A 26,518-nucleotide genomic window follows, 5' to 3' on the forward strand; every position below is an offset into this window, starting at 1 on the left:
TATATTTCCGAGATGTAGATGTTTTTCCAAGTCCCAGAATTATGAAAATGCAGGTGTATTTAAGTCCTGCTCTTGAAACTTTTTCATAGCCGTAGAGTTATATTTTTTGCTGTGCCAAAGATTTCAACAATTTTATATCCATTTAGTAAGCCACGCTAAATTTAAGAAAAAACAACCAAACGTCACGTTCTACTATACTGAATACATTTGTTGCCACAGATTCTAAAACACCTCTTCCTCCTAAAAATGTGACGTACTTAAAGGATGCTCCATAATCTTGGTTTTTTAGAATAGTTTAAACTGATTGTCACTGGATTCGAATTATATAAATTATTACGAAAAAATAATTTCCAATATCAACAAATTTGAGTATTTTCGTCAAATTCCTAACGTTTATTAAGAAATAGCCTACATTTAGGCACAACCAGCCTTCACAGGGAATCCACTTGCTCCAAGATTAAAAAAGTAAGCTTTGAATCAATCTTGTAAATTATTATTTGTTCAAATCAGTACATTTTTCCAATCTCAACATGCAAAATTCACTCTATGGATTCAATAATAGATCCAATCTTTCATAAACGAGGTTGGAAACTGTTTGACTTTATCAACAATCTTGTCAAATTGCTAACGTAGATTCGTTGTAAGAAGCATAGCATTTTACTGAACGTAGGAGCGACGTAAGGATAGATAGAACAACATTTAAAACGTCAAGAGTTTATGAAGGCGTTTAATGATCATGTTTCATGATTACAGTGAGGTCAAATGATTTTCTCTTTGCCAAGCCCTATGGAGAGAATCGTGATAATTTGGATCCAATTTAAAACAAAAATCAGCATGTAGCAGTTTCCTCATCATTTAGAGAAATTTAGGTAAAATATTGAGGTTATTGAAGAAACAATAACCTTCCCTTATGCTAGTACATTTTTGGCACTGAATTGTACTGGGGAGAACTGGCAGATTTGGTGTAATGATTCAATTTCTAGTAGGGTTAAACAGGCAAAAACGCATTCGAGGCAAGACTAGAGGCACAGACAAACAGACGTAACTCTTCATTGTGTATCTTCGTTCATGCATTTAACGGTTGATTTGAATATTATCAGTTCCGCGAACTACTCGCCGCAGCGCTAGCATCGGATCACTTTGACGTTTCTATATATTTTATAGAACTTTTATGCAATATTGTTTACGAGTTAGCGAGCAAGCTTGTTTTTCGCGAGAAGCCAGAGAGATGTCGTTACTGAGGTTATATGTTTTGAGATACTATGTTTTCAAGAACAAGTTTTTCAAAGAGTTACGTCTGTTTGTCTGTGCTAGAGGTGTGCGCCGATCTAAAAAATAATCGGCAGCGGTGTGTGTGGTAATTTTTCTCGGAATCTGCACGGCGGCATGAATCAGCATCACGTTTTTTGTGCCCGTTATTTTTTTTATAAATTGTTCTCAAGCAGTTTGTATCTGGGTTATCAATAGTTTGAAAGGTTTTTTTTAAATAAAAAGCTATTACCATTTTATTAAGATCTCACTGCGTATACTTTTATTTAAATCCTTTATTTATTTAGCAATACAAATGAACACACTTAATGTGGTTAAAATTATTAAACTTCAAAACAGGCTTACAAAAATCTTCTTAATTATTTTTTTCAACGAAAAAAATCCGTGGATACGACAATTTGGAATATAATTTGTGCGAAGGAGCTGCAGCCTAACCAGTGAGTTGATTGAGTTGTTTTACATATTACGGAGAATTTCCTCGGTTATTTATAATCTTTATTTATTTTTGTAGAACCTCATGGATTCGTGAATGATTGTTTTTTATGTGAAGTAATGAAAGTTTAGCGGCGCCGGTGGTGTAGTGGTAAGCGTGATTACCTCTCTCACCCCAGCAGGCCTGGATTCAATCCCAGTTGACGCCGCCGGGATGTTGTTAGGCATAGCATCTCTGATCACGCCTTCTTTCAGAAGGGAAGTAAAGCCGTTGGCCCCCGGTTCATGAGTTGATGGGTCGATAGGTGGGGTTCAGGTGTAGAAGCTGCCTCCCTGGCGTCGGTTGCATTGGTACTCAGTACGGAAAACAATTCGAAGAAAAAAAAGTAAACAAAAAATCTCGTCTCACATCAACTGATACTGAGTGGTTGTGGTACAAGCACGTATCGTCGATTTAAAGAAAGCTTGCGCAAAGAGACTAGGGTGGGAAATGGATTCGTAGACCATATAGGTCCATATAGATTTAATTTTCACTAGTAGACATAACCAGTTAAAATCATTGTTAGTATCCACTGAAGATCCGATTAATGTTTTAGGTAAAGCAAGCAGAAATAAAATAAACTTTAATCATTGTAACAAAGCATATGTAAGACAAACCAAGAGAACTTTAGCGACTAATTTTAAACAACATAGGGAAAACGCAGGTAATGTCGGCCTAAGTGTCCCTAATTTGGGCCCATACATAAATTCAGCAATTGACTAAATTTTCAATAGCAACCAAAAATATCCATTAGTAACGTCCCAATAACGCGTTCATCTAGATAAAATTGATAAATAGCAGATTTTTAGCGATGGGCCCAATTTTAGAGCCATAGGCCAACATTAGAGACATTTCCCCTATAGCTGAGGTTAATAAAGCGAAAACGACAAAATACGCGTATCTGTCAAGGAATTAAATGGAAATTACTAATACTTCTCTCTTTCCTTACATTAGTACTATATTTCTGGAGATAAAATTATTCCAATCTCTGGAATTTGAACCAAAGACGACTCAATCGCTGATTTCATATCTATGCATTTCGTTAGTTGAAGCCTCCCTTAGGAGCAATTCCACGCCAAATGACGAATCGGAACATTCTCCGACATTCTCCGATTTGCACGAAACATTGATAAAATTGTCATTCACATTTTTACAAAAAGTTAGCCAGTCAACAGCGAGGAAAAACTGAGAATTTATATCAAGCGAATACCGAGAAAACTTTAAAAAAAACGGAGCACGAAACAAGTTGACCATACTTCTTCCTAGGATGCAAGGGAGTATTGTTTTAGTCCTGTCAGTTCCAAGTCTATGTGCAGTCATTTGCTTGACATAATTAACACTCGTTCAGCTATCTGTTGGCATCCAAACATGACTGATTTGCCCATAATTGCATTCTCACTCATTAACTCAAAACCGATTAACATGCTTCTTCTGTCAAAACACAAAGTTTTGCAAAATATTGTACAAATTTCATAGAAACGGTATTAATGATAATTTAAAGTAATATAGTGAAAGTAGCAATAACTTCCGATTCTACTTTAAAATACATTGGGCTCCTTATTATGACTCCAATTAATATAACTTGTAAACATTGGTTTGCACCAACTAGATTTTAGGAAAATGTATACATAATCGTCCAAATTCGACGGAACACAATACATTGCAGTGGTTTGAAAAGTTTAGTAGACTTTTGTTCGCAAAATCTTGTGAAATGAGTCTGATTTTAAAATATTAAGATCCAAATTGGGATTGTTGTATTTTTTTGATAGGTAAAACCTAAAAAAATGGCATAAAACATAGTTTATAATTCCAGAAAATTGTCGAATTATTAAACAGGAAATTAAATTTAAAAATTTAACACACAAATTCGTTCAAATTTTGTACAGTTATTTGTGACCGAATTACGCGTTGAAAGAGCAGTGGGGAACAGGGGCTTGTAAAGTTGAAGCAACAGTAGGATAGAAGTTAGTGAACGAAATGACGATGACATTAGCTGCTAATACCTGCTTACCAGCAAGGTACACCCCTCTTAAGGGGAAGTTCATCGCTCCGAAAAAAATAATAACGTTTTGATTTTTGTAAAAATACTGGAAAAAGATATCAAAAATCTAAAAAATCACATTTTTTCTAATTTTCTAGAGAAAATTCAAGAAAAAAAATAATTTTTTGAGTCATCATGGCATAAAGTTGGAATTAAAAAAACAACAAAACATCGACTTTTTGCTGAGAGTCCATTTTTTTTCATGATGAGATAGAAAAAATATGATTACATGTAATTTTTATCAAGAATCATAGAAGGAAACTGATTGGATTTTTGATAACTTTTCCCAATATTTTTAGAAAAACAAAAACGTGCCAAAACTAAGTTTTTATTTTCGGGTCTGTAAACTTTTCCTTAAGTAAAGTGTTAACAAATTATAAAACGAACGGCAATCCTTAAAACGAAGAGATAGAGATTCGCTTCTTTCAGCAAAAATGTGCATTTTTAAGGCACTTACAACTGTGTATAACATTGAAAAAAAGTTAAAAACGTAAAAAAAAACTCATTTTAAGAGGGTTCTACCGTTTGTACTAAACTATGCTCGGTTTGTATAATCTTTGAATAGACTTGGGAGCAATTCCCTACAAATTCGCAAATCGGTTTATTTTTATTTTTATTTGATTTGGTTGAAAATTTGCAGAAACGTTTCTTATGACCGACTTTGCCATTTTACATCTTCATATCGCCAATTTGAATCCAGCCTTATTTTTGAAAAGGGCCTATAGAAAAATATCAAGCTTATCTTCAGAAAATTTTTACTCGAAAACTGTTTGCCCGATCGGTTTGATATCTTGGGCAATATTGCATATCAAGAACAACATATGAAAAGGGCATACAAGCTTTTTGTATACAAACATTCTTATGCCCTTTTCTCGCCACCCATATGACACCAACGCAAACCATCAACAACGCCGGATAGGGGAAGGTTTCCGGCGTTGTTGATGGTTTGCGGTAGTTTGCGTGGGCGACCCTCGGTTGGTGAGGAGAGGGCCTACAAAGGTTTATTTACAAAAAGCTTGTATGCCCTTTTCACATGTGGCTCTTGATATAATAAATAAGACTAATTGAAAAAAAATATGCACTCTAAAAAAAAATTCCCAACTTTTTTTTAATTTCAAACAAAATCTTAAAACCTCGCGTTTGCGTAGAATACTGCTCTGAAGTAGGCTGCACAACCGTATGTATGAATGCTTGCATCTGTGAAGACTTGTAGTTCAAGAGAGTTGTTTGAAGATGAGCGGACGTATTTGAAGCAACATCGAGGTATGCGTATGTCCTCCACCATCGGCAACAATTCAGTCCAACGTTCCCACTTACTAAGGTTGTTGTCATCTACTTCTTCATCCCATCCGCCATAGATCTTGTACTACCATTTTTCCGTGGATCTTAAATGGTGTGAGCAAGTCTAACGGGTCGAAGAATCTCATCACGCAGCTCACAACTATCAGCTTCGTAAGACGCTCACCTTTCAGCAAATACGGACTCACGACATGCCGATGTTCCGTACTCGCTTGGTTCCGCTTTCCTTGTCCCGGTTGAAGTGCATCTACTGCTCCTTATTGACTTCCTGCTTCGGAGTTCAACACCCAGTTACTTATCTCGAAACCACCTTCCGAATGAACGTATCTAACCTCTTTCGCTCTGTAGATTGCCTCATCGATTGGATCGACGCTGTCGAAGTCATCGACGTAATGCTTCTCTACTATTGCCGCTACAACTTCTGGAAATTCCGTGGAAAACTCCATGGCATTTTTCAACTGAAATGGAGAACATTTGAACCCAAACGTCGCGACGTCCATTATGTACACGCTTGGAGAATCGCTTAATGAGCTTAGGAGCACAAACATCTGCACCTTTTTATCCGCGCCCGAATCAGTTGCTCATAGTATATTTCGTGAGTACTGCCACCGAATTCGATGGGTCATTCCCGCAAACGATTGAGAACACCTGGTCGCATTTCCGGACCTGTAAGCAACTGGGATTTCAAAGAGGTACCATTCATCGATACTGCTGCATCCCACACCAGCCCAACATTTCCAGGCTTCTTAGGGATCAGAACTACGTTTATGGGAGGGTACCATGACTCTTGCGGATCGAATTCAGCAAATTCTTTACGCGTCGCTATACATGCGTTGCTCTTCTTGTGGTATTCATCCGAGTATTCCCCGATTTGCTTTCGCACGTTCTCGTGCTGCAAAATATCAATATCAATACCTACAAAATGCCAACTTTCACTAGCCACCCGTCTCAATGTCATTGCGCAAATGACATTGACATCGTAAAGGGACCAAGTTATGCCACATGCGTCGATCTTGTTTTCCGTGCTGAGCACCAATGCTACCGACGCTATGGAGGCAGCTCCCACACCTGGACCCTACCTATCGACCCATGAACTCATGAACCGGGAACCAACGGCTTTACTCCCCGAGATGTTATGCCTCAGAACATCCCGGCGGCTCCGACTGGGATTGAACCCAGGCCTGCTGGGGTGAGATGAAATCACGCTTACCACTACACCACCGGCACCACTAATTCGTTGGATCTGTTTCAACTCCGGTGACTGCAGTTCATTTAATTGTGAGCGGCTAGAGAACTTCTTTGTCTCCTAACTTTGCATCACAATCGTAATTGAAGCTCCTTCGTCAAAAAAAAAAAGTTAGTCTTCACCGTTCAATTCTCACAGTGTAGCGACACCGGTATCTTTTGGAAGAGGATCATCCCTTGCAGATGAATGTGTATGTTCATCACAATTGACGTCGCTAAGGGATGCAGCAGAAGAGGCACAGTGGAATTCCGCAGTCATTCAAAAATATGTTGCACAGCTCGGTGGTGCCCATCTCGGCGAAAAAATCTAAGTGTGTGCATTCACGTAAACTTGTATTTAATTTCACGAAATTGAGGAACTTGTATGCAATTTTGTTTACAAATATGGGCTTTTGTATACAATATTTGCAACATTTCATGAAATGTCTCAGAACTTTACACGATGTATAATGTAAACATACACACTAAGTTTTTTTCGCCGGATTTCGGCAAAACAATTTCCGAGATGGGCACCACTGAGTGCTCGGTAACCATCTCGGCAAACAGCAAATTTACCGAGGATCTCGGTAATCATAAAAATCACGGTTGTCAATTTTTGCCGAAAATCTCAGTAAAAAAAACAACGGCATGTGGCAAATAGTTGCAAATAAGAAACACTGCAATGGGATTATCATTTTGTATATCAATTAAAGTCCATAAAAATGCATCACATGAAGTTGATGAAGTTGTTGCCGGTAGTGCTCATTTGGTTAATTTTATAGCAGCATGGATAAAAAAAGCCAACAAATAGCTTATCAGACAGCAAACATGCTACTCTGTAAACCGTAAACGCTTTACAGAGCAGCACGATCGCCTGCAATACATCCGGTCCTGTTCCGACGGCCACGTTATCCCAAATAACGTAGCACTCCCCTACCTCGAACTCCTCCTCAACAACTATTATTTGGGGAATTGCTGACGTCGGCATACTCTTGTCGGACTGAAAGTTAAAACCAAACAAGAATTATTTTCACTCAAACAAAACAGAACAATCTTGATCTTACATTAATCCATTGGATTATACCATGGAGTGGGCTGATCTTTCGTAGGTTCGGATCCTGCTTCCTAGAGCGTTTTAGTCCACGTTTTGGGTTTTTTAAAGTTGTTTTCGATGCAAAAGACACAGACAACAATTAACTTCTGATCTGCTGAAAAATGGCGAGTGGAAAAAAGTGACAGCTGTATTTCCGAAATTCGGCAATGGATGAGGCCAATACTGAAATCTCAGTAAACGCGATTTCTGATTTCGGTATTATTTCTATTTACTGCTGTGCTCAGCGAATTACTTTGCGAATTTCGGAAATGTTTTTGGTCAATCTCGGGAAAAATATTTTTGTTGCCGAAATATCAGTAAAATTATGAATTGCCGTGTCAGCTCAGTATTTTCTTCTACCGACCTCGCGAATCTGTTTTAAGTGTGTAGATGAGATGTGACGCTCCTTTTATGTGCATCATATTGAACAGAAATTTACACTACTTTTTTCGAACTGTGTATGGTTAGAGACCGCTCCTCTATATTTCACTACTCTTTTACTAGTACACTGAACCAAAACATCCGCAATACTTCGAATGATTATTGCATTGCTCGAGCCCTTTAACAATAAGCATTCGAATTTCGGATGATTTTCTTATGGTTGAATTCGTCGTCAGATGATAAACATCCATAAACATCCATAAACATAAACAAACTGTCATCCAAATACAGGATGATTTTCGTTTGAAAATTAGCAATAAAACATACTGCACTCAGAGGACAAACATTTAAGAATAGTGTGACATGCAAGTGCTTTTAAATAGATTTATAATTTGATTATGTACAATTCCATACTGAATAGCCATAGTAAGCCATTCTATCATGGATATAAAAACGTTCGTGGTGGAGAAAACCTCCTGCACCACGAACTAGCCAAACATTGGTTTTCATCCTTTACCTATGTTCGTAACAGCTCTGATAGCGATGCATATGCTTCCACCTCGTTTGTCAGCTCAGATCAGCAAAGAACGTTTGATAGGATTATTGACATCATCGTTTTGAATGATTTGCGTTATGGGGCTGAACCAATACCATATGCATTTCCATTTAGGATGACAGTCATTCTGCAGAGAGCATTACGCATTTCAACTGAAGGCCCTATCCCTTCTTATAACAAGTTTCATCCTGTATTCGAGAGGAAAATCATCTGATTTCAAAACAACCGTCATCCGGTTGCAGCTATCATTCGAAAAAGCGATTTCGATGTTTTGTTTTGAATGGTCCGAGGTTTCATTCGATCAGAGGATGATGTTTGTGTACAGTGTATTTCCGTAACGACTGCCCTTAGCTTCTCCTTTCACATCGACGCAGGCATTTACTTCAGATGCCTCCGATAGATTCTCGAGAGAAAATCGACAAACGTCCTCAAGGTTCCCTACTTCTTTTTACTTTTAAAGCGTACCCACTCACGTTTATCGAAGGAAGGAATTTCAACCAAGCTTTGTACCAGTAACGAATTGATGAGATGCTGTTTCAGGTCCACCGCTTCAATATGGTCACACAGTTGCTCTATCGCTTTCCCGGAAGAAAGAAATGCCCCAATTTTCTCGGCTTTCGGAGGATCCAACTGTTTCACCTTCTCTAGATGATAATGTAGCAGCCGTTCCGCCTCTGGCAGCAGTAACTGTGGGATACACCCTAACGCATTGCAGATATAATCCGTTCTCCTAGCTCTCGTTGTTATGTCAAACATATGAATGAACAGAAGGATGAAGGATAGCAGAAACCAGAGGACTCGGCCGCTGCTAACCATCGTTCGTGTAGGCCGAGCCTCCTGCGCTGGGTGATTCTCGTGGAGACTGGAATCCCAAATGCCACAGTAATTGTCCCCGGACACTTCCCAATGCTGGTCTTTTCAGACTCTCCTGTAGACGGACAAGATTCTCCACGTCGCTGTTTCCACACGCTTCGTTGGGCGCTACGTAGTAGTCTATGAAGAAACGCCATTCCTCTGGCTTCCTAGTGAAAATGGGAAGTTTCCTGGACAACCTGGTCTTCTTCTTAGATTTTTTTTTAGTTTCACTTCCTCCCCTGATTCTCCTCCAAACCCTTCGGATGCTTCTTTGGATTCCTCGCTTTCTGCACCTTTTTCTTCTTCTTCTTCCAATTCGTCTTCGCTGAAATCAGTTTCCCCCTCTTCAATTTCTTCTTTATTGTCTTCAGTTTCGGAAACAGCCTTTTTACCCTTCTCACCGAGGAGAAACCGATTTTCGATCCGAGGCCCGGAAGGCCGCGTTTCACATATCAATCGACTCAGCTCGGCTTGGAAAATGCCTCAGTTTTTTTATAGTAAGATAAAAACAGAGCTTCTAAAGCCTGGCCTGAAGGGTAGATTTGTTGTGTTGTAAACCAGTTTATACCCAGGTGAACCCCCGGGCACGGTGGGGGAGGCAGCTGTACTCATGCACTTCTCATAAGCTCAGTGTTAGCTGGCGTTGATAGTTCACTGCTCGTCTCTCCATTCACGTTGCAGCTCCGACAGAATTTGCGCTACTACCCGGTTGACGGCATTTCAGGTGCTCTCTTCTTGAAACATTGGACATTCTCCACATTGCCTAGAATTTAGGACAGTCGAAGATCATGTGCTCCGTTGTTTCTTCCACATTTCCTCACTCCGCACAACCTTGTGTGTCCGAACCGATGTAGGTACTGCCTGAAGCAACAAACGTGTCAAACCCATCATGCGAATCCTCAAATCACCTGAAAATTCAACAAAAGCCATGTTCTGCGTACCTCCGGGGAAGCGGTCAGTTTCTGACTTGACATGTGACACCTCAAATCACATGAGAAGTCAAAAACAAGTTCATTGATAGCCATACTTACTGCCCAGGACCGCATTGGTCACATCCGGACATGTTCCGTTAACCTCCGGGAATGTGGCCAGCCCTGACTAGAACTGAAAATCCATTACACAACACATCAATTTACATCAACATTGAAAACAAGATAAATTATTGTCAAACCGAGTGATCAGGACCACATTGGCCACATCCGGCCATGTTCCGGGTACCCCGAAGTACACGAACGTTTTACATGAAGACATTTGTCTTTATGCCAAACGTTCGTACAGCTGCTCATTTCACTATAAATAATATTTTTCGGAATTATGACATCAAATATTATGATGTAGGTACTTGTAAGTTCCAAGAAGACGTGTAAAGTATGCGTTTGAAGCATAAATCTTCTGAGATTCACCCTCGTCCCTCAAATGCTTCGTCATGTATGCATGGTCCCTTAAGGGTTGTATAATCATCAGTGCTTTATCGTGTCGATTTGCTTGCCACCCACGATGAAAGAAGATACCCAAGTTCTATATATGGATCCATTCAACTCGAAAACAAACCTCGTGCTTCTCGGATAAGACCCTCACAATCGATGGCTTGATTAGCTGTATAATCCGTATATTATAGCATTATATTTCCTTAGAGGAAAAGTGAACAACACTCAAAGCATATTTTTTAACTGTCAATGCTTTGCAACTACATATATATGTCCATACTAAATTAATCGTTTTTTTATTTATCATTTCAGAAATTCACTACCTTTACCACAGTAACGCTTAGCTTATTCGTAGGACTAGTCATTTTAGGTGAGTACCGTCAGCTGATTTAATTCTGAACAACCATTCACTTTTCCGCTTTTTATACGCGCAATGAGTCTTACTTTGTCGGATGCTTCTGTATGTTCATGATCGTAATTGAATCATAAGCGGTTTTATAGTTGATACTTGTTCATTGTTCAAACATAAAATCACGATTTTTACTACTCTTGCCGAACGTGTAAGGTGGATTCGTTTACGTCCTCTACATAATAAAGGGGATAAAAATGCCTCTAGATTGCAAGTAATAAAAGCACGTGTTATAAAAACCTAGCATAAGACTCATTAAACAATTATGCTCGTTTTATTTTTGACTCATGTATGCATTCTCTTTTTTTTTTCCTATGCAGTAAGCCGCCTCGGTTCAGGCTGGCATGTGGCCCAATCGACCATCGTCGCGCCGTACAAGGCGTTTTCGCGAGAGAAGCTTCCGGCCCGACTCGGCGCCCACATTGGACTGATGCACATCAACATCACGTTGGCGGCACTTCCGGTCGGCAATTGGTCCACTCCGGACATTGACTTCAACGAACGATTTAGCTGGAATCAAGCTAATGATATGGGCAACTCGTACAAGAACGCACTGCAGCGTGGCTTGCCATATCCCATTCTGACCGTGGCGGAATATTTCAGCCTGGGACAGGAAGGTTTCGCTTGGGGAGGACAATACCGAGCCGCAGGCTACTACGCTAGTATTCTACTGTGGCAAGTTCCTGATGGCATTTGATTATGTGACGTGAATCTTAAGATAATCTACTCAACTGGAATATTTTCCTCTTTTCCGTAGGGCATCGTTCGCCTCGTGGTTGTTGATGAATCTGCTGCTGGTGGCAGTTCCTCGCTATGGAGCATATACCATGGCTTTCACCGGAGCCCTGTTGATTGGGGCCAGCATTGGCTACAGTCAGATGCTACCGAAACGACCGCTGACGATCTTCATCGAGGGGGGCCGCATCAGTTTCCGGCTGGGCTGGTGCTTTTGGCTTGTGCTCGTTGCAGGTTGAATATCGATCATTTAGAATTAGATGCTGACTAATTGTGTTGCGATCTGATTGATCCTACCAGCCTGATTAGCTGGTGGCTCATCAATCAGATTCTTGACACCATGATCCTTGGTTTTATTGATTATTATGGCATGTTTGATTTTTCAGTCGTTAGCAGCTGCAACGAACCACCAACCGATTGGACTTTACGGATTAACTAAAGCATTCATTAGACTTGTTTTTCAGGGATTGATTAACAGAATACTAGTAACTAATGCCAATTACTCCGGAATGTTTGAAGGATTGTGCAATAAGAAATTTTAACTCAAGATATAGAAGTATAGCATCTTGTGTAATGGGTTGCTGTCCGGAGGTCCTTCCAATTTGTTGTCTTATTTTATCCTACACTTGTAATCAACCATCCTGTATTATGCCTTATTATGTCCAGCAAATTGCAGACAGGGAAGTCATATTTTGAAAACAAAAACAAAATGGATGAATTGTCTTCACATGCCAACACCAGTATTTTTTTATTATTATTATTATTATTATTTGTGACTGGGATAGTGTTCAACATTTCTTCAGGAAATTTTGTAGAACTTCAGGAAACTTTTTTACCTTCTGCTAACTTTGTAGAAGCTAAGCGAACTTCTTTGAACTTTAGTGAATTTTGTTGAAATTTAGCGAACTTAAGGGGTTAAGCCACTGTAGCGGGATCAAAAAAAAAATTTGGGCTTATATGATAGTTTAGAGTCTAAAGAATAAGGGACAATTGGTTTTATACCCGGGAACACTTTCTTTCGCATTATTTTGGGGCGGAGACTATGGGACTACCTGCGCGCTCCCGGCATGAAAGTTATATTTAATCGCGTTTTTCTTGAAACCATGTTTTTCAAGTTGACCTGAAACAAAAGTCATATTTCTAATTGATTAATCGACTTGATTTTTTGTAGCTTGTTCTACATACTTTTTTTTCTAGTGAAGTACCAGAGTTTTTATCTTTATCTTTAAAAGTTTTTTTTGTAATTAACGATTATATTTGATATTTTTGCCTGAAAATTAGACCAATTTTTTAAAACGCACACCAATTTGTCCAATCGGCCAGGTACTTCACTAGTTTAAAAATTCTAGTTTATGAAACTTTTATCCATTTGTTCTAGGACTACCTCCGCCTGCAAATCGTTTCCGACTGCAAAACGCTTCACGCCGGGGATGCCGTCACTTAGACGACTGCAGCGCCACCTCGCTGCACATTTTCGCGAAAAAAATCGCTTTTTCGGCTTGTACACTAATCCCTTAAGAACTTAAGTAAATTATATACGGTTCCGGGGAACTTCGTGGAAGTTCAGGGATGTTTCTAAAATTCATAGACTTCAGGGGAAAAAAATTAGGAAACTTCGTAGATGTGGGAGCTTTGTAGTGGTTTGGGGAACTTCGTAGAAGTTAAGGGAAGGTTGTTGTTTAGAGAGAACTTCATAACAAACTAAGAAACTTTGTTTTAATTCAGAACACTTCGTTTTTGATCGATGCATCTGAAATAGTTAAGGGAATTCCGTTAAAGTTCAGGAAACATCGTGAAACTTCGCAGAAAATCAACAAGAAACGTAGAAGCGCAGCAAAGTTTGTTTTTTAGTGAATCACGTAGTAATTCCTTCCTCTTTTATATGCTTCTTACGTCTCTTTGACAAGTGTTTTGAATGTTCAATTGTAAAATAAGTTATGACTAGCTCAAAATTCAATTACATTAAGTTATCTTTGCAGTAATGTTTCAGTTATTCTTTTATCTATCGATCAATTGCAATACATCTATAAGCCATGCAAAATGAACAGAAAAATATTAATGTTCAATATTGGATCACATTTGGACTTGATCCTGGATTATAGTCTATGGGGATAACGCCTAAAGGTATGCATGGGGATAACGTCTGAAGGGAAACAGCTGCTGCATATATTTTCCATCTACTTTACAAAATAAATCAAATGTGATGAACTTTATTACTCGACTATTGTTTCCAATGTGAAATTTGACGCTGATGTCAGAAATTCAGTCAGAAAAAATATGAACAGGTTTCGAGATATGGCTAAATGTTATTTTTTTATAAATGAACTAAAACACATTTACTTAAAATTAAATATCTCCGACGTGTGTGCTCCAATATCAAATGTTTTTTCATCAAATGAAACTATATTTGATTTACTACCGATTTTCTGAACATTGAAACATTGTAGGAGTAATAGTTCTGACTCTATAAATAAATTAATTTTTGTTTTGATTTTTTTTTTTAATTTATTTAAAAAAATCATACTAAACATATGATTAATACCAAAATAAAATAATCAACAATGGAGCGTGAAGATAATAAAGAAACAAAGAAAATAAGCACTTAATTGTAAAAATCGGTTGAAAAATTAGAAAGTTATGATGGTTTGAAGAATTTTTACTAAAAAACTTAAAAATTATTCAAATTTGAGCTTCGTTGTTTATGCGATGTTTTGGTTTCCCTCACTAGAAACCAACAGTAGTCACCCAGCAATGATTCGTCCCAAAAGCCCTGATATCGACGTTCTATTTGCTCCATTTGTTGGTGGAATCGTTCACCATGCTCATCCCTTTCATCACCAAGAATCTGTGGGAAGAAATCCAAATGTGAGTGGAGAAAATGGATTTTCAACGACATGTTCACACCTATATTCGTGAAGAGTTTGGATTTGTAAACTGAGAACATGAAAACATGACTATTTAAAAAGTTGTGTTTAGATTGTTACCTATTTTCCTATAGTTTTCCAACAAATCCCCGACAATTTCAATATAATCCTCACTTTTAGTGTTCCTTAAAAAATTCGCAACAACCAATCAAAATTATTTCCACGCTTCTAGGAGCCAGGAGTCAAAACTTCGAAGAATTGTTGTTCTCCAATCATTTTTTTTTATCTGAGGGCCCACATAAACACCTTCCTTAATCTTTGAATCCGATAAGTTTGGGAATACTGATTCTCCATATTCACTGAGTCTATTCTTTTGTAACGCTTTCACAAAATTCTTGAAGAGTCCAAGTTTTATATGTAACGGTGGGAGGAATACATTTCACTTTTTCTTTCCCAAGAGTCAAACTTGTCCTCTTTGGCCAGTCTTTTTGAACGTAATGCTCCGTACGTGTTCCGCTCCCATTTGCAAAGAAAACACATGTATTTTTTGTACCCCAGTCAACATAGCAACAACCTTAAGATCCGGAGCAAATCTTCCAAGAGTGTTGGTTATAATTAATCAAATCCAGTAACAGTGCCAGTGATTCCTTCATGTTAATAACATGAGCCAGTGATATAGAGGGTTTCCTGTTTCCTAGGTGCAGTAAAACAGCCTTCAAACTCAGTTTACTGCTGTCGAAAAACAAACGCCATTCACTTGGATCGTGATGCTCGCCAAAATCTTCGAACAAACCGTTTATGACTCTTTCAATTGGATGAAAATATTCCGCAGTTCCTTTAATCGTATGCCAAGGAGCGAACTTTTGATCTGACGCTGCCCATGAGCTTCAGCACAGATTCCTTGGCGATAATTTTGGCCACTTTTGTTCAGTCTTTTTCAAAATTCTTCGATTAAATTCGCTGCCTTAAAGTGTTTCCATAGATATACCTTGGAAAGGGCCCAAAAAGTTTCGATTGGACAGGCCTCCGGCAAGTATTACACATTGTTGGCTTTGTGCCAAGCTACGGTGTCTTTCGAGTAATGTATTGACACCAAATCGGACCAAAATAGTACTGCTGACGGAACATGGGCCGAAGCAGCTGATTCAAACACTCCCGAACATAAATGTCAGTGTTCAACGTCGATTTCTCTTGAATGGCCACACACCCACGGAATCTAACTACACCAGCTCATAGAAGTCATAGAACAAGCATTGTTCTGTCAGTGGCTGTGTTGTCATTCGTAAGAAACCGACGATCCAAGTCATTGTTTTACGTTTCGAGTTAGACCCTTCTGACATCCCTAATAAAAATGTTATGGTTAATGTGCTTAACGACGTGTTCGGGGTATCATCCAAACCATTTGTGGAATAGTTCAATCATTTGGGTTATCATTCGTGTATGGTAATTTTTTATTAGGGATGTTTCCCCTGAAATGGCTTTGACAATTTGCCACACTCACATCTGGAGAACTTCGAGATTTGGGCGTAATTTCTATTGTAAACAAATATGTCAATCGCTGATTTCTTGCGAATAAAAGCTCAATCTCGCAAACAAACTATTCCAAATGACAAAGGAATCATTCCTCTACATGAGTGTGTTGTTAGTTTTCTAGCCTGAGTTTTTATTCGCGAGAAATCGGTGATTGAAGTGTTTGTTTACAAAAGCAATTACGCCCAAATTTCAAATCACTCCGGACATATCGCTTGCCAAACCATGGTCTAATCAAATTTTTCGGTGAAAATTGACTTATCGGCATCGTTAACTTTCTGACCATCACGGACTGCGTAGTATTGGTCTCCCGGAAGTGTTTTGTAGTCAAATTTGACGTATGTTTCATCGTCCATGATAACTCAGGCCAATTTTTCACACAGCAGGCTATCATATAGCTTTCGAGCCCTCGGCTTGAATCCGTTTCGGCTTCTTCTACATCTTGAACGTTTTCAGCCCGTTTCTTGTCTTGGCACGTTGGACTTAACTCTTTGATGAAAGTTTGGGTGATCTTCTGGTCCAAGTTTCGGTCCACCGGCCCCGGTTTACGGTCAGATTTCGGTGTGTCCTCGAAGGTAACTTCTTCACTGAACTTCTGGCTGGCGGTTTGGACTGCTCCGAAACTTAGTTCCTCTACTTTCGTCAACTTTCTTACTGGTAGGTTAAGAATAGTGCACCATTTGTGCCCGATCTTTTTGTGCTTTTCCGGGGAAATGCCTCGCATTTTGATGATTTTGTAAAAAAAAAAGCACTTTTCGCACACAAATTTGTTGAGCAATAAGTAAACAACAACAAACATCGAGGAACAGCTGATAAAGTTCATCGGGGTAGAAATGTCCGCGAATTGAAAGTGTGCATATACTTTCTGAAACACCCTATAGCAGTTACAGGGACTTCAAAAAACTTCATAGAAGTGCATGGATTATTGTAAAAAAGCAGGGATCTTCATGTTTGTTCAAGTTTGGAAATTTTTGTAGATGTTGAGGAAATTTCGTAAAAGCTAAATATAAAATCGTAAAAGTTCAGAAAACTTCTTCAAATTTCAAAGATCATCATATCAGTGCAGCAAACTTTATAGCAGTTTGACAAAAAACTTACTTCAAAAAAGCTCTTCCATTGTATTGGGAATTTCTTTTAATTGCAGGGAACATCCCAGATGCAGTGCTGAGATTTGTCATAGTCACTGGCAGACTTTCGCGTGATATTGACCAAATTGTTATTCACATAGTCACTGATAGACTTTATTGTCAAAAAAAAAAAAAAAAAAAAAAAAAAAAAAAAAAAAAAAAAAAAAAAAAAAAAAAAAAAAAAAAAAAAAACCGTTGTCAAAATCTTATTCATTTTTCGTCAATGACAAAGATTCAAGATATTCGTAGAAAAGTTTAAGGATCTTGCCGAAATTTCGGAGACGTTCATAATGTTCTGCGATCTTAGTAGAATTAAGACAGCTTGAAAAAAAATGATTATGAAATTTTGAAGAAGTTTAGGGAACTTCGAAGAAATTGAGGGAATTTTCTAAAAGTTGACGGAATTTTGCAGATGTGCATTGAACATTTTATAAGTTATAATGAAGTTTTCTAGATATTTTTTCAATACTTCAGGTAGATAAAGCATTAATCTGAAGATTTGCAACTCTTCAACATTACAAATATGTCTCAGATATTCTTCCAGGACAGAAGGGTGGTCAGGAAATTTTCAAAAAATCTCGAAGATTCAATTAAACCCTCTGCATACATTTCAAGACTTCACTGCCCGTAAAAGCATACCAGTCTAATGTTTGCTTGATTTTATATTCAAATGGGACTGTTATGCGTTTATGGGTAGTTCAGGTTGATCAAGTATGATTTTCCTAAAATGTTAAATTAATTTTCCACAATTTTGTAACAGTGCTTCCTATATAATTAATCGTAGATTTCTAATCATCTCTTATCCCCATGAACAAGCAAGTGAAACCACACTCAGCTTTTGTAAACAATGTATTTTTTTTTCGTCGATTTGGCGTAACTGGTAGTTTGCCCACGCACGCTAACACTACCATCAAATAGGGGTAAATTTCCCCTTCCTGACAATAGTGTTAGTATGCGTGGACGAGCTACCAGTTACGCCAAATCGACGATCAAATGCATTTTTTACAAAAGCTGATACGTTCCTTCGAAAAAGTAATCGAGAAATAACGTGTTGCCAAAAACCAAAAGACACTACACGGATAGAAATCTCCTTATACCTTTTGGCAAATTTCTATAGCTGATTATTCATAAAATGTATAAGTCAACTAATAAGCAAGGTGGTGCGTTTTCGATCTGCATTGAGGTCCCCAAAAACTGTTTCAAATTTAAACGAATTTGATTTTGATCTGGATTTGCGGGAGATCTTTAAAGTTGGTATGGCAAAATGTATGGGAATCGCATCAAAACCGACGTTTGTGAAATGCACAAGTATTAGTGCAGAACCTCGGGGTAAATTATAAGTATTAGTGCAAAAAAACCTTTGAATTTACCCAAAGTTCTGCACTAATACTTGTGCAATTCACAAACGTCAGAGAAGTCTATGTCCCTTTCTGCACAGAAGTCGAATCGATTTGCGGTCTTCGACAAAGTTGCTTAGCCATTAGGAATTAGCAATGCAACGCAAACGGATCTAATGTGGGTAGCCCTTTCGACTTATAAAAGTAATTTGTATCAATTAGAGGTGTCCCAAAACCTCAAAAACAGGTCTTCAAAATGCACACACACTCCACAAGTCTTCGGATAATTTCAAATGATTTATAGACCTTTCTTAGGTATAAGAGGTCTTTAAATTTGCAACAAAACTGAATTTCAGCTTGTAATGCGTCTGAGGTTAGAGAGAAAACATATTTATTTCTTAATTTTAGGCATTCTCTGCTTATCGGTGGGACTGATCATATCCATTATTGACCTGGTATGGCCACATCGCTTCTCGACGATTCTAGAGGTTTGCAACGAATTCAAACACTGTTTCGACTATTGAGCAACATAGTCATAAATGCTTTGTCCATTCCAGGTCTATTACGACACTCCCTACGACAGACACGTGATATTGGAAGAATCTCACGATGTCCGATACCGCAAACGTAATAGCAAAGGTCTAGAGGATCCTCCTGGGCTCGGATCGCGAATCCTACGGTATGCTACGTTCTTATAGTGCTAAGAAATAATCACATAACTAGTTTAATAACACCATCGATTTCAGTCGCTTATCATCGAAAACACGAGAACAATCGAATGATAAGGTGGGTGTCGAGAACCGTGGCTTCCAGCAGGATGTTCCCAAGTCGCCTTGGCGCTATCCATTCCGTCGTGCTCAACAGACGCCACCGCAAGGAATTCAGCGTACTATTTCGCAAGATTCCAACTCCAGTATCGCATCCGCAGCTGCCATGTCTCAATCGCTGCATAAAGTTGCACTCTCCAGAATGCTGCCGTAATGCGCTGATTTTCTTCTCAATAAAGTTTAACGAACTAACTTTGTTATCATATTGTAGCAAACCACCCCTGGAGCGTACCCGCGAAATTTCCAATTGGTAGACGAGGGCAGCCACTCACATCAACCATAAAAATCGGTTTAGAACCGGAAGCCAATCCTCACATAAAAAAATAAGAAACACACGTGTGCAAATTTGCGTGATGAATCTCTTGTGATATTAAATCGTAAAACACCGAATTGACAAAACAATTGCAAGGCCTTGTTCAAATGCGACTTACCTTAAGTATAGGACGAAACAATTTTAGCTTAGGACATATGGAAAATGGCTTCGTATGGAGCATATTTTAACTGAACGTCTAGCCTTATAGTAGCAATAGTAGTATTCTAGGAATTATTCATCAATTGCTTAGAATTAAGACTGGCCAATTCGCATAAACATAAACCATATTCATAACAGATATCAGCATCGATTGCAAGACTACCATGAGAGAGTATCATGTCCTTTTAAGTTATTTATTAATTTGATTGTGTAGGGAATTTTACGAGTATGTAGGTTGAATTTTAATTTACCGGAACCAGTGACAAAGAGGTGTTATTTGCAGATTTGAGTATTATTAAAAATGTGTCATTGATGAAGAAGAAGATTGTAATGGTAGGCGAATCGTGAACAAATAAAATTGATTGTAACGTACTGTATGAAAAGCTATACGGAAAGAAATAGACCCATTTCAGCGTGACAGTGCAATGACCTGGATAAAAAACAATATGCGATAAGTTCAGAATATCTTGGATCCAAGGAAATTTTCAACGTCTGTTGGTAATCAACAAGCTTGCACACTGCCCATAAAAGCAGAACAGCCACATCTTTGCTTGATTTCCTATTCAAATGGGAATGTTAAGGCAATGTGGGTGGAAGCTGAACGGAAACGGCAAGTTTGACAGTTTATCTTTCCTTTATTTACCGTCGGCAAGTTTGACAGTTGTCACAAAAGACATCTTCTTCTTCTTCTTCTTCTTCTTCTTCTTCTTTCCTATATTTAACGTCGGTCTCTGTTCCGCAATCTAGAGACCTTTTTGACGTTTAATCGTCTTTCTCTATCTAGCACACATGAATGAATGGACGGTTTGTTTTCCCACTAATCTGTTTCCCTCTTGCTCGAACTCGTTCGATTTAAATGTTGCAGTAGTGTGCGCCGATTAAACGTCAAAAAGCTCTAGTGCCAATCACCGACGGACATCGATTGCCATCCATTGACGGCAATCGAATATGCAGGAAGGCAGCTTCCGCACCTGCGTAGGATATCGCACCCATTCATCTACTCACATGGGCCGGTACCAACCACAAATGACATCAAGATGCCTAACCGAAGTCGATTTGGTTCTAACCTAAGAGGAAGAGGTGACAATTGGCTTCTTCCTCTTTTATTTCTATCTCTATCTTTATCTATCTCTATCTCTATCATACGCACATGAAATCGGCCAATCAGGAGCTGGTTCACGTTTTACAGAAAAGTGGTTCATTTTCGCCCCCGTATTGTCACCTCTTCTCTTAGGTTCTAACTAGTTTTCAATCTGACAAGTAGGCTTAAGGGCCACCCACATTAGATCCGTTTGCGTTGCGTTGACGTAAATTTGACAGTTAGAAAATAGATTTAGCTGTCACTTTGCCGCAACGCGTCCGATCCGGATCTAATGTGCGAGGGCCTTTACTCAGATCGGGATTTTCCGCTGCCACTGACGTATCGCTTCCACTGTCATTGCGCTTGGGCCTTTATTCGTTTATAGATATTGCCGACGTTTATCGTACGCACACTACGTCACGTATACGTATACGCAAAATGTTTTCATCGGGAAAAAAAACTTCTTAGACTTTTTTGACGTTTAATTGTCTTTCTCTATCTAGCGCACATGGATGAATGGACGGTTTGTTATCCCACTAATCTGTTTCCCTCTTGCTCGCACTCATTCGATTTAAATGGTGCAGTAGTGTGTGCCGATTAAATGTCAAAAAGCTCTACACAGCAAAACAAAATGTAAAATCGATCAACGTAATTCAAGCTGATGTATGAAATAATGATGTAATAGCAAAAAGCAGATACAATATTACATCAATGGATGTAATTTTGTTCGCAAAATCGATGTACATCGTACAATGTGATATTACACAACCGATGGATTGACCTGGTTGCAGCAGTTTCGATGTCATATTCAACAGCTTTTTTTGTTGTGTATAGCGGAAAATTTTCCTGGTGAAAACAAATCACTGACACAATCATACCATAGAGGTAACTCTAAGACCACTGGGTCCCGAAGAAAATCATTATTATTTTTGGCTCACTCAGTACCAGAACAACGGTCCCAAGCAGTCCCAAGCTATTTCACTCACCCCTGCATGTTCTGCATGAATCTTCACACCCCTGATGTTATCTGTCAAACTTTCATAGCGAATCAAAACAAACATAGTGTAGTAATAGAATTTCAACTAGAATAGGGTACGTTAATCGTTTGCTTGGGACCAATAGGCTACTAAAGTGGTGAGCCAATTTAAAATCGTTAGTTTCGTATTGATTGTTGATCATACTTTAGCAATCTCTATGGAAAGTACACGGTATTTCGCGAAAAACCATTAATGGGTAAAAAATACCCATTTTCAAACCATGTACGCAGCTGCCAAAAATGGGGGAATTTTCAAATCATAAAATGGGTGAAAAATATAATGGGTAGATTTTTTTACCCACTAATGGGTGAAAAAACACTTCGAAATCGTCACCGACTCATTGGGAATGCAAACAGTTACTGTCCGCAGCTTTGTTAGCGAAAATGGACGATCTCCGGAAAAAGTTAGATTCCGAAACGTTGGAGAGGCTTACGGATAAGTCAATTGGCGAATCAAAGCAAAGCTAAAACTGGTTATGCGACACCTAGTTTTAAGATCCGCAAATACAAAAATGATGATGTACCAAAAAAAAATGTCATGCAATTTGGCTGATATTAAAACTTCATTACCATTTTCACCGACTCGCCATCTGTAAGTCAATCGTCACTTTGATTCTTCAATACAGTTTTATCCAATATGGTATTATAATATTTCGTGTAATAAAATTTGATCGGAACACCTGCATTTATTTTCAATGTATTAGAATGTTTTTTATATCAAGGCGGACTCCATTTGAAAAAAAAATGTATTTTTTCCCATTTTACGAAAAACGCAATTTAAGAAAATGGGTAAAAAAAAACGCCAATTTATTGACAGCGCTCCCATTTACCCATTAATGAGTAAACCATAGTTTACCCATTAAATGAGGAGGGGCGCTTTTAGCGAAAATGGGTATTTTGACGTAGGACTACGTCTGTGATTTTTATATGGCGGTACACTTTGTGAAAACCGAAAATGGAACATGTAACGAAATTATGAAAGATTTTGAACGTTAATAACTCAGCTGCCCCTGGACCAATTTCAATAATTTTATCACCAATCCACAAGAAACTATTGAAAAAGTGGTAAATGTCAAGCATTGTCCAAATGCGTCAAACTAGCTAACAAATCCACCAATTACATACATGCATATGCAGCTTCCCCAACACTGTCATCAGAGAGTCGTTAGTAGACGAAAAAAGTCGAAGTGGCATTCGCCTCCGTTCTTCGGGCGTGTGCGAATAGAGAGGATGTAATTGTGTAACATTTTGCACACTCATCGCCATATTCAGAACCACGCGCCCTCAAAGACCACACAATATGCTCTCCAGAGTTGTAATCAATGTTTTAAGGAGGGGTGCAAGTGATTTTGATCGATTCTCTTCATCGACTTCCTGTTTCGTTAATAACTCGACGCAAACACATTCATTGATACATTTGTTGTTCTGAATGATTCTGAATGATAGAAGAGCTTAGCAGAAATAGTGCGAAACAGGTTAGTGAAGCCATGGTCATCAAAAGAGGAAATCTATGAAGAGAATTGACTTCACCCCTCTGCTTCTAAGCTCCCTTTTTTTAACTCTTTATTTGATATTATATGATATCTTAAAACTAAAAACTATAACTAAATCTTATCTAAGTATAAAGGGAATTAATCGTTGCAATTGAGGATTGCAACGATTTTTGCCTGAAATTATTAATTATGTTGTTGGACATTTGTTCTAAAGTCTCAACATTCGAAATTCTATGTACTTCTGTAGTACTGTACCAGGGAGGCAACTTCAAAATCATTTTCAGAACTTTGTTCTGAATCCTTTGAAGTGCTTTTTTCCTGGTAGTGCAACAACAAGACCATATTGGCTTGTGGTATAAGGCTGAGGTTTTGGCAAAAATGTATAAGTGAAACACATGAATTAAATAATTAATTTTCGTTTCGTGATGGTTTACCAATAATTAAAGTTAAAAATGTCGTAATTGATGGTAAAAAATAGCATATTTAAAGTAAATAGTAACGATTTTTATTGGTAAAAAATACCGATAATTTTAGGTAATCGTAGCTTAGAGTGAAAAAACTTTACTTTTGATCGATATAGTAGATCCTACTCAAATTTGGGTAGTTTAGATATAGCGTGTATATCAGATTGTCAAAACTCATGTGGCTGACATTCGCGGTCATTCTTTCAATTAGCTCCTCAACTCTCGTGTTTCGTATAAGTATCAGGGAAGCATTTTTGAAGTGCTAACTTTTATATTTCATATTTAAGGAAAATTTAACAGAGGTATGGTTATCCTTTAAAAAGTTAGTAATAAATCATGTAGTTCTGCATATTTATATTTCCAGAACTGAAAAATGTCTGGTCGAGACGGAGGTAAGAAAAAGCCATTGAAGCAACCGAAGAAGGACACCAAAGAGATAGACGATGAAGATTTGGCCTTCAAGCAGAAGCAGAAGGAACAGAACAAGGCGCTGGAAGCTGCTAAGGAGAAAGCTGCCAAAGGTGGTCCTTTGGGCGCTGGTGGAATCAAAAAGTCCGGAAAGAAATAATATTGATTGATTCTGCGGACAATGCAAATTTTCTAAAACCTCGTCGGAACAGTTTCCGCGTAATCAGCGATTCTCTGGTTCTATTGATTTGATCTTTATGTACTCTATGAATACCATATACCTTCGTCAATAAAGTGCAGTACAACCACAAGATAACTATTTTCATCAAAAAGAAATTTCAGCAATCCTCCCTATTCTGCTAGTCGTGTGGCAAATCAAATAAAGTCATACAACTATCAGAATAATGGCGATGTGAAATGGTAATTCATAATTATATATTATTAATAAATGTTTTCATAAATAAGGGATGTATATGTAAGGTAAATCCTTTGTTCCCGGATAATTATTTCATCCGTCAAGCTCCACTAGCTGGGATGAAATGTTCGTAGTAAGATTTCGTATATTCCACCATAAGGTCCTGCATTGCATGTGGAACAAAGTCCGGATTACCTTGGCCACCCTCTATCTTCCCGTCGACAGTATATCTCATATAGCTGGCAACTGTTGTCTCCGGAGGCAGGATAGCTCCATCTTCGATAACACAATTGTCCTTTAGAACGCAGCGCCGTCCCTAGGAATAAATGTAATGAAAAAAATGATTTTGTTCACCCTAATTTACAGTGAAACTCACTACAACAGCATTCTTGCCTATATAGACGTAGGATCCGATGGAAGCAGCAGATACAATCGCTCCTTCCCCAATAAAGACGTGGTCCCCAATTTGCAGCGGGAAAAATGCCACACCTTTACTGAATTGTTTGTACGGTGGTCGCACTACCGATCCTTTCGAGATTACACAGTACCGACCAGTTCGTACGGCAGCCAAATCTCCCCGAATGATGGCTCCACTCTGGACAATCACTTTCCCATGGAGAACAATGTTTTGCGAACCACAAAGAATGGTTTGCCGACTGACTTTGTTACCGGAAGCCGTCTCGACATATTCTTCCTTATTGTAGTATGTATCCAAAACGTCCATGCTGATTCAGTTGAACGAAAAAGGCCGGAAGACACTACTTTTTTCTTAGTCAACCGATGTCGATGATTTCATTTCTGTTTACGTTTACGTTTCACGCCCATCGAAATTAACTCACACGGTAAGAAAAAAATACCCAAAATTGAGTTCCTTTCACTCAACATGTGTGGCTTCAGTGGGGCTCATGGTGGGTATATAAATGGTGATACAGCTTTGTCACTATATCAAGAGCAAATTTTCATTATGTCGTAAGTAACATTCGCACCGATCCGAGAAAAATAAAGTTTTGTTTTGATGACCGAAAAGTTATTCCTATTTCCAATTAAACACATATAATCTTAAAGTGATAGCAATGTTTAACATATTTAGCCGGGTTTTAATCATACAAAGGCAAATCGCTAGCTTTCATGCTAAGAAATACTGGTTTTTGAGTCAAAAGTTATTATACGTCGTTTGGTGGCCCCTATTGTTACTTAAGTCAAAGTGTATTTACCAGGATATTCGGGAGAATTATCAATTACGTCTCCTTACGTGCAGCCCATTCATCATTTTAGGACCACCGAAATCATCTTAGCAACAAACAGTTCGATTTATTCACTTTAATAATGAGAAAGCGAAACGACGAAAGTACACTTTTCACGGGTTTCTCAGTGCTGTTACTTAAGGCAAACGGCATCTCCATAGAAATCGGGTGACTTAAGTAACATCGAAAATTATTTTGATCGGAAGGTGATTACGTCAAAAAGCAATTCGACTGGTAAATAAATTTAAAAATGGGATGTGATCCAATATTCGGACAGTATATATAGTGTAATAGCAGGAGCATCGATTGACACTGATAGCTCGACTTTGTTTACCTTTGTTACATTCGACGTAATGAAAATTTGCTCTTGATATCCAGCTTTCCATGCTACACGGAGAAAAAATACTACCCAAAATTTGAGTTCTTTTTACTTAATATTGACTTCAGCCTCTCACTTGC

The 26,518-nt window shown here is 38.3% G+C and overlaps 3 protein-coding genes across 5 annotated transcripts in view; 2 read left to right on the forward strand and 1 right to left on the reverse strand.

Annotated features, from left to right (window-relative positions):
• The window catches only part of mol (dual oxidase maturation factor 1 mol), a 210,664-nt gene extending 190,374 nt beyond the window's left edge, over positions 1 to 20,290 (forward strand). For all 3 annotated transcript variants that reach the window (XM_065236298.1, XM_065236300.1, XM_065236299.1), the window contains exons 6-12: positions 10,930 to 10,987; positions 11,347 to 11,701; positions 11,784 to 11,995; positions 19,028 to 19,107; positions 19,177 to 19,298; positions 19,366 to 19,596; positions 19,658 to 20,290. In XM_065236298.1, coding sequence (XP_065092370.1) covers positions 10,930 to 10,987; positions 11,347 to 11,701; positions 11,784 to 11,995; positions 19,028 to 19,107; positions 19,177 to 19,298; positions 19,366 to 19,596; positions 19,658 to 19,700 — 1,101 coding nt within the window. In that variant the 3' untranslated portion in view covers positions 19,701 to 20,290. The remainder of the gene's footprint in view (positions 1 to 10,929; positions 10,988 to 11,346; positions 11,702 to 11,783; positions 11,996 to 19,027; positions 19,108 to 19,176; positions 19,299 to 19,365; positions 19,597 to 19,657) is intronic.
• Positions 20,291 to 24,190: 3,900 nt separating this feature from the next.
• On the forward strand, positions 24,191 to 24,708 carry LOC135713191 (translation machinery-associated protein 7 homolog). Its single transcript, XM_065236303.1, has 2 exons — positions 24,191 to 24,294; positions 24,357 to 24,708. Exon 2 carries the CDS (start codon positions 24,366 to 24,368, stop codon positions 24,558 to 24,560), a length of 195 nt encoding a protein of 64 aa, XP_065092375.1. The 5' UTR covers positions 24,191 to 24,294; positions 24,357 to 24,365; the 3' UTR covers positions 24,561 to 24,708.
• An 11-nt stretch (positions 24,709 to 24,719) lies between these two features.
• On the reverse strand, positions 24,720 to 25,602 carry DCTN5-p25 (Dynactin 5, p25 subunit). The gene is made up of 2 exons (XM_065236302.1): positions 25,192 to 25,602; positions 24,720 to 25,131 (listed from the first exon to the last, which is right to left on the reverse strand). The coding sequence occupies exons 1-2, from the start codon at positions 25,537 to 25,539 to the stop codon at positions 24,916 to 24,918; spliced, it is 564 nt and encodes a 187-aa protein (XP_065092374.1). The 5' UTR covers positions 25,540 to 25,602; the 3' UTR covers positions 24,720 to 24,915.
• Positions 25,603 to 26,518: the final 916 nt, after the last annotated feature.

The sequence above is a fragment of the Ochlerotatus camptorhynchus genome, unplaced genomic scaffold, assembly GCF_037179485.1.
Source record: "Ochlerotatus camptorhynchus isolate MF236.1 unplaced genomic scaffold, CSIRO-AGI_Acam_v1.1 ptg000544l, whole genome shotgun sequence".
NCBI lineage: Eukaryota > Metazoa > Arthropoda > Insecta > Diptera > Culicidae > Ochlerotatus > Ochlerotatus camptorhynchus.

Coding starts and splice junctions, on each gene's coding strand:
- LOC135713191 (XM_065236303.1), top strand. CDS start 24,366: ATGTCTGGTCGAGACGGAGGTAAGAAAAAGCCATTGAAGCAACCGAAG.
- DCTN5-p25 (XM_065236302.1), bottom strand. CDS start 25,539: ATGGACGTTTTGGATACATACTACAATAAGGAAGAATATGTCGAGACG. Junction 25,132..25,191: donor TAGGCAAGAATGCTGTTGTA/GTGAGTTTCACT, acceptor ATTTATTCCTAG/GGACGGCGCTGCGTTCTAAA.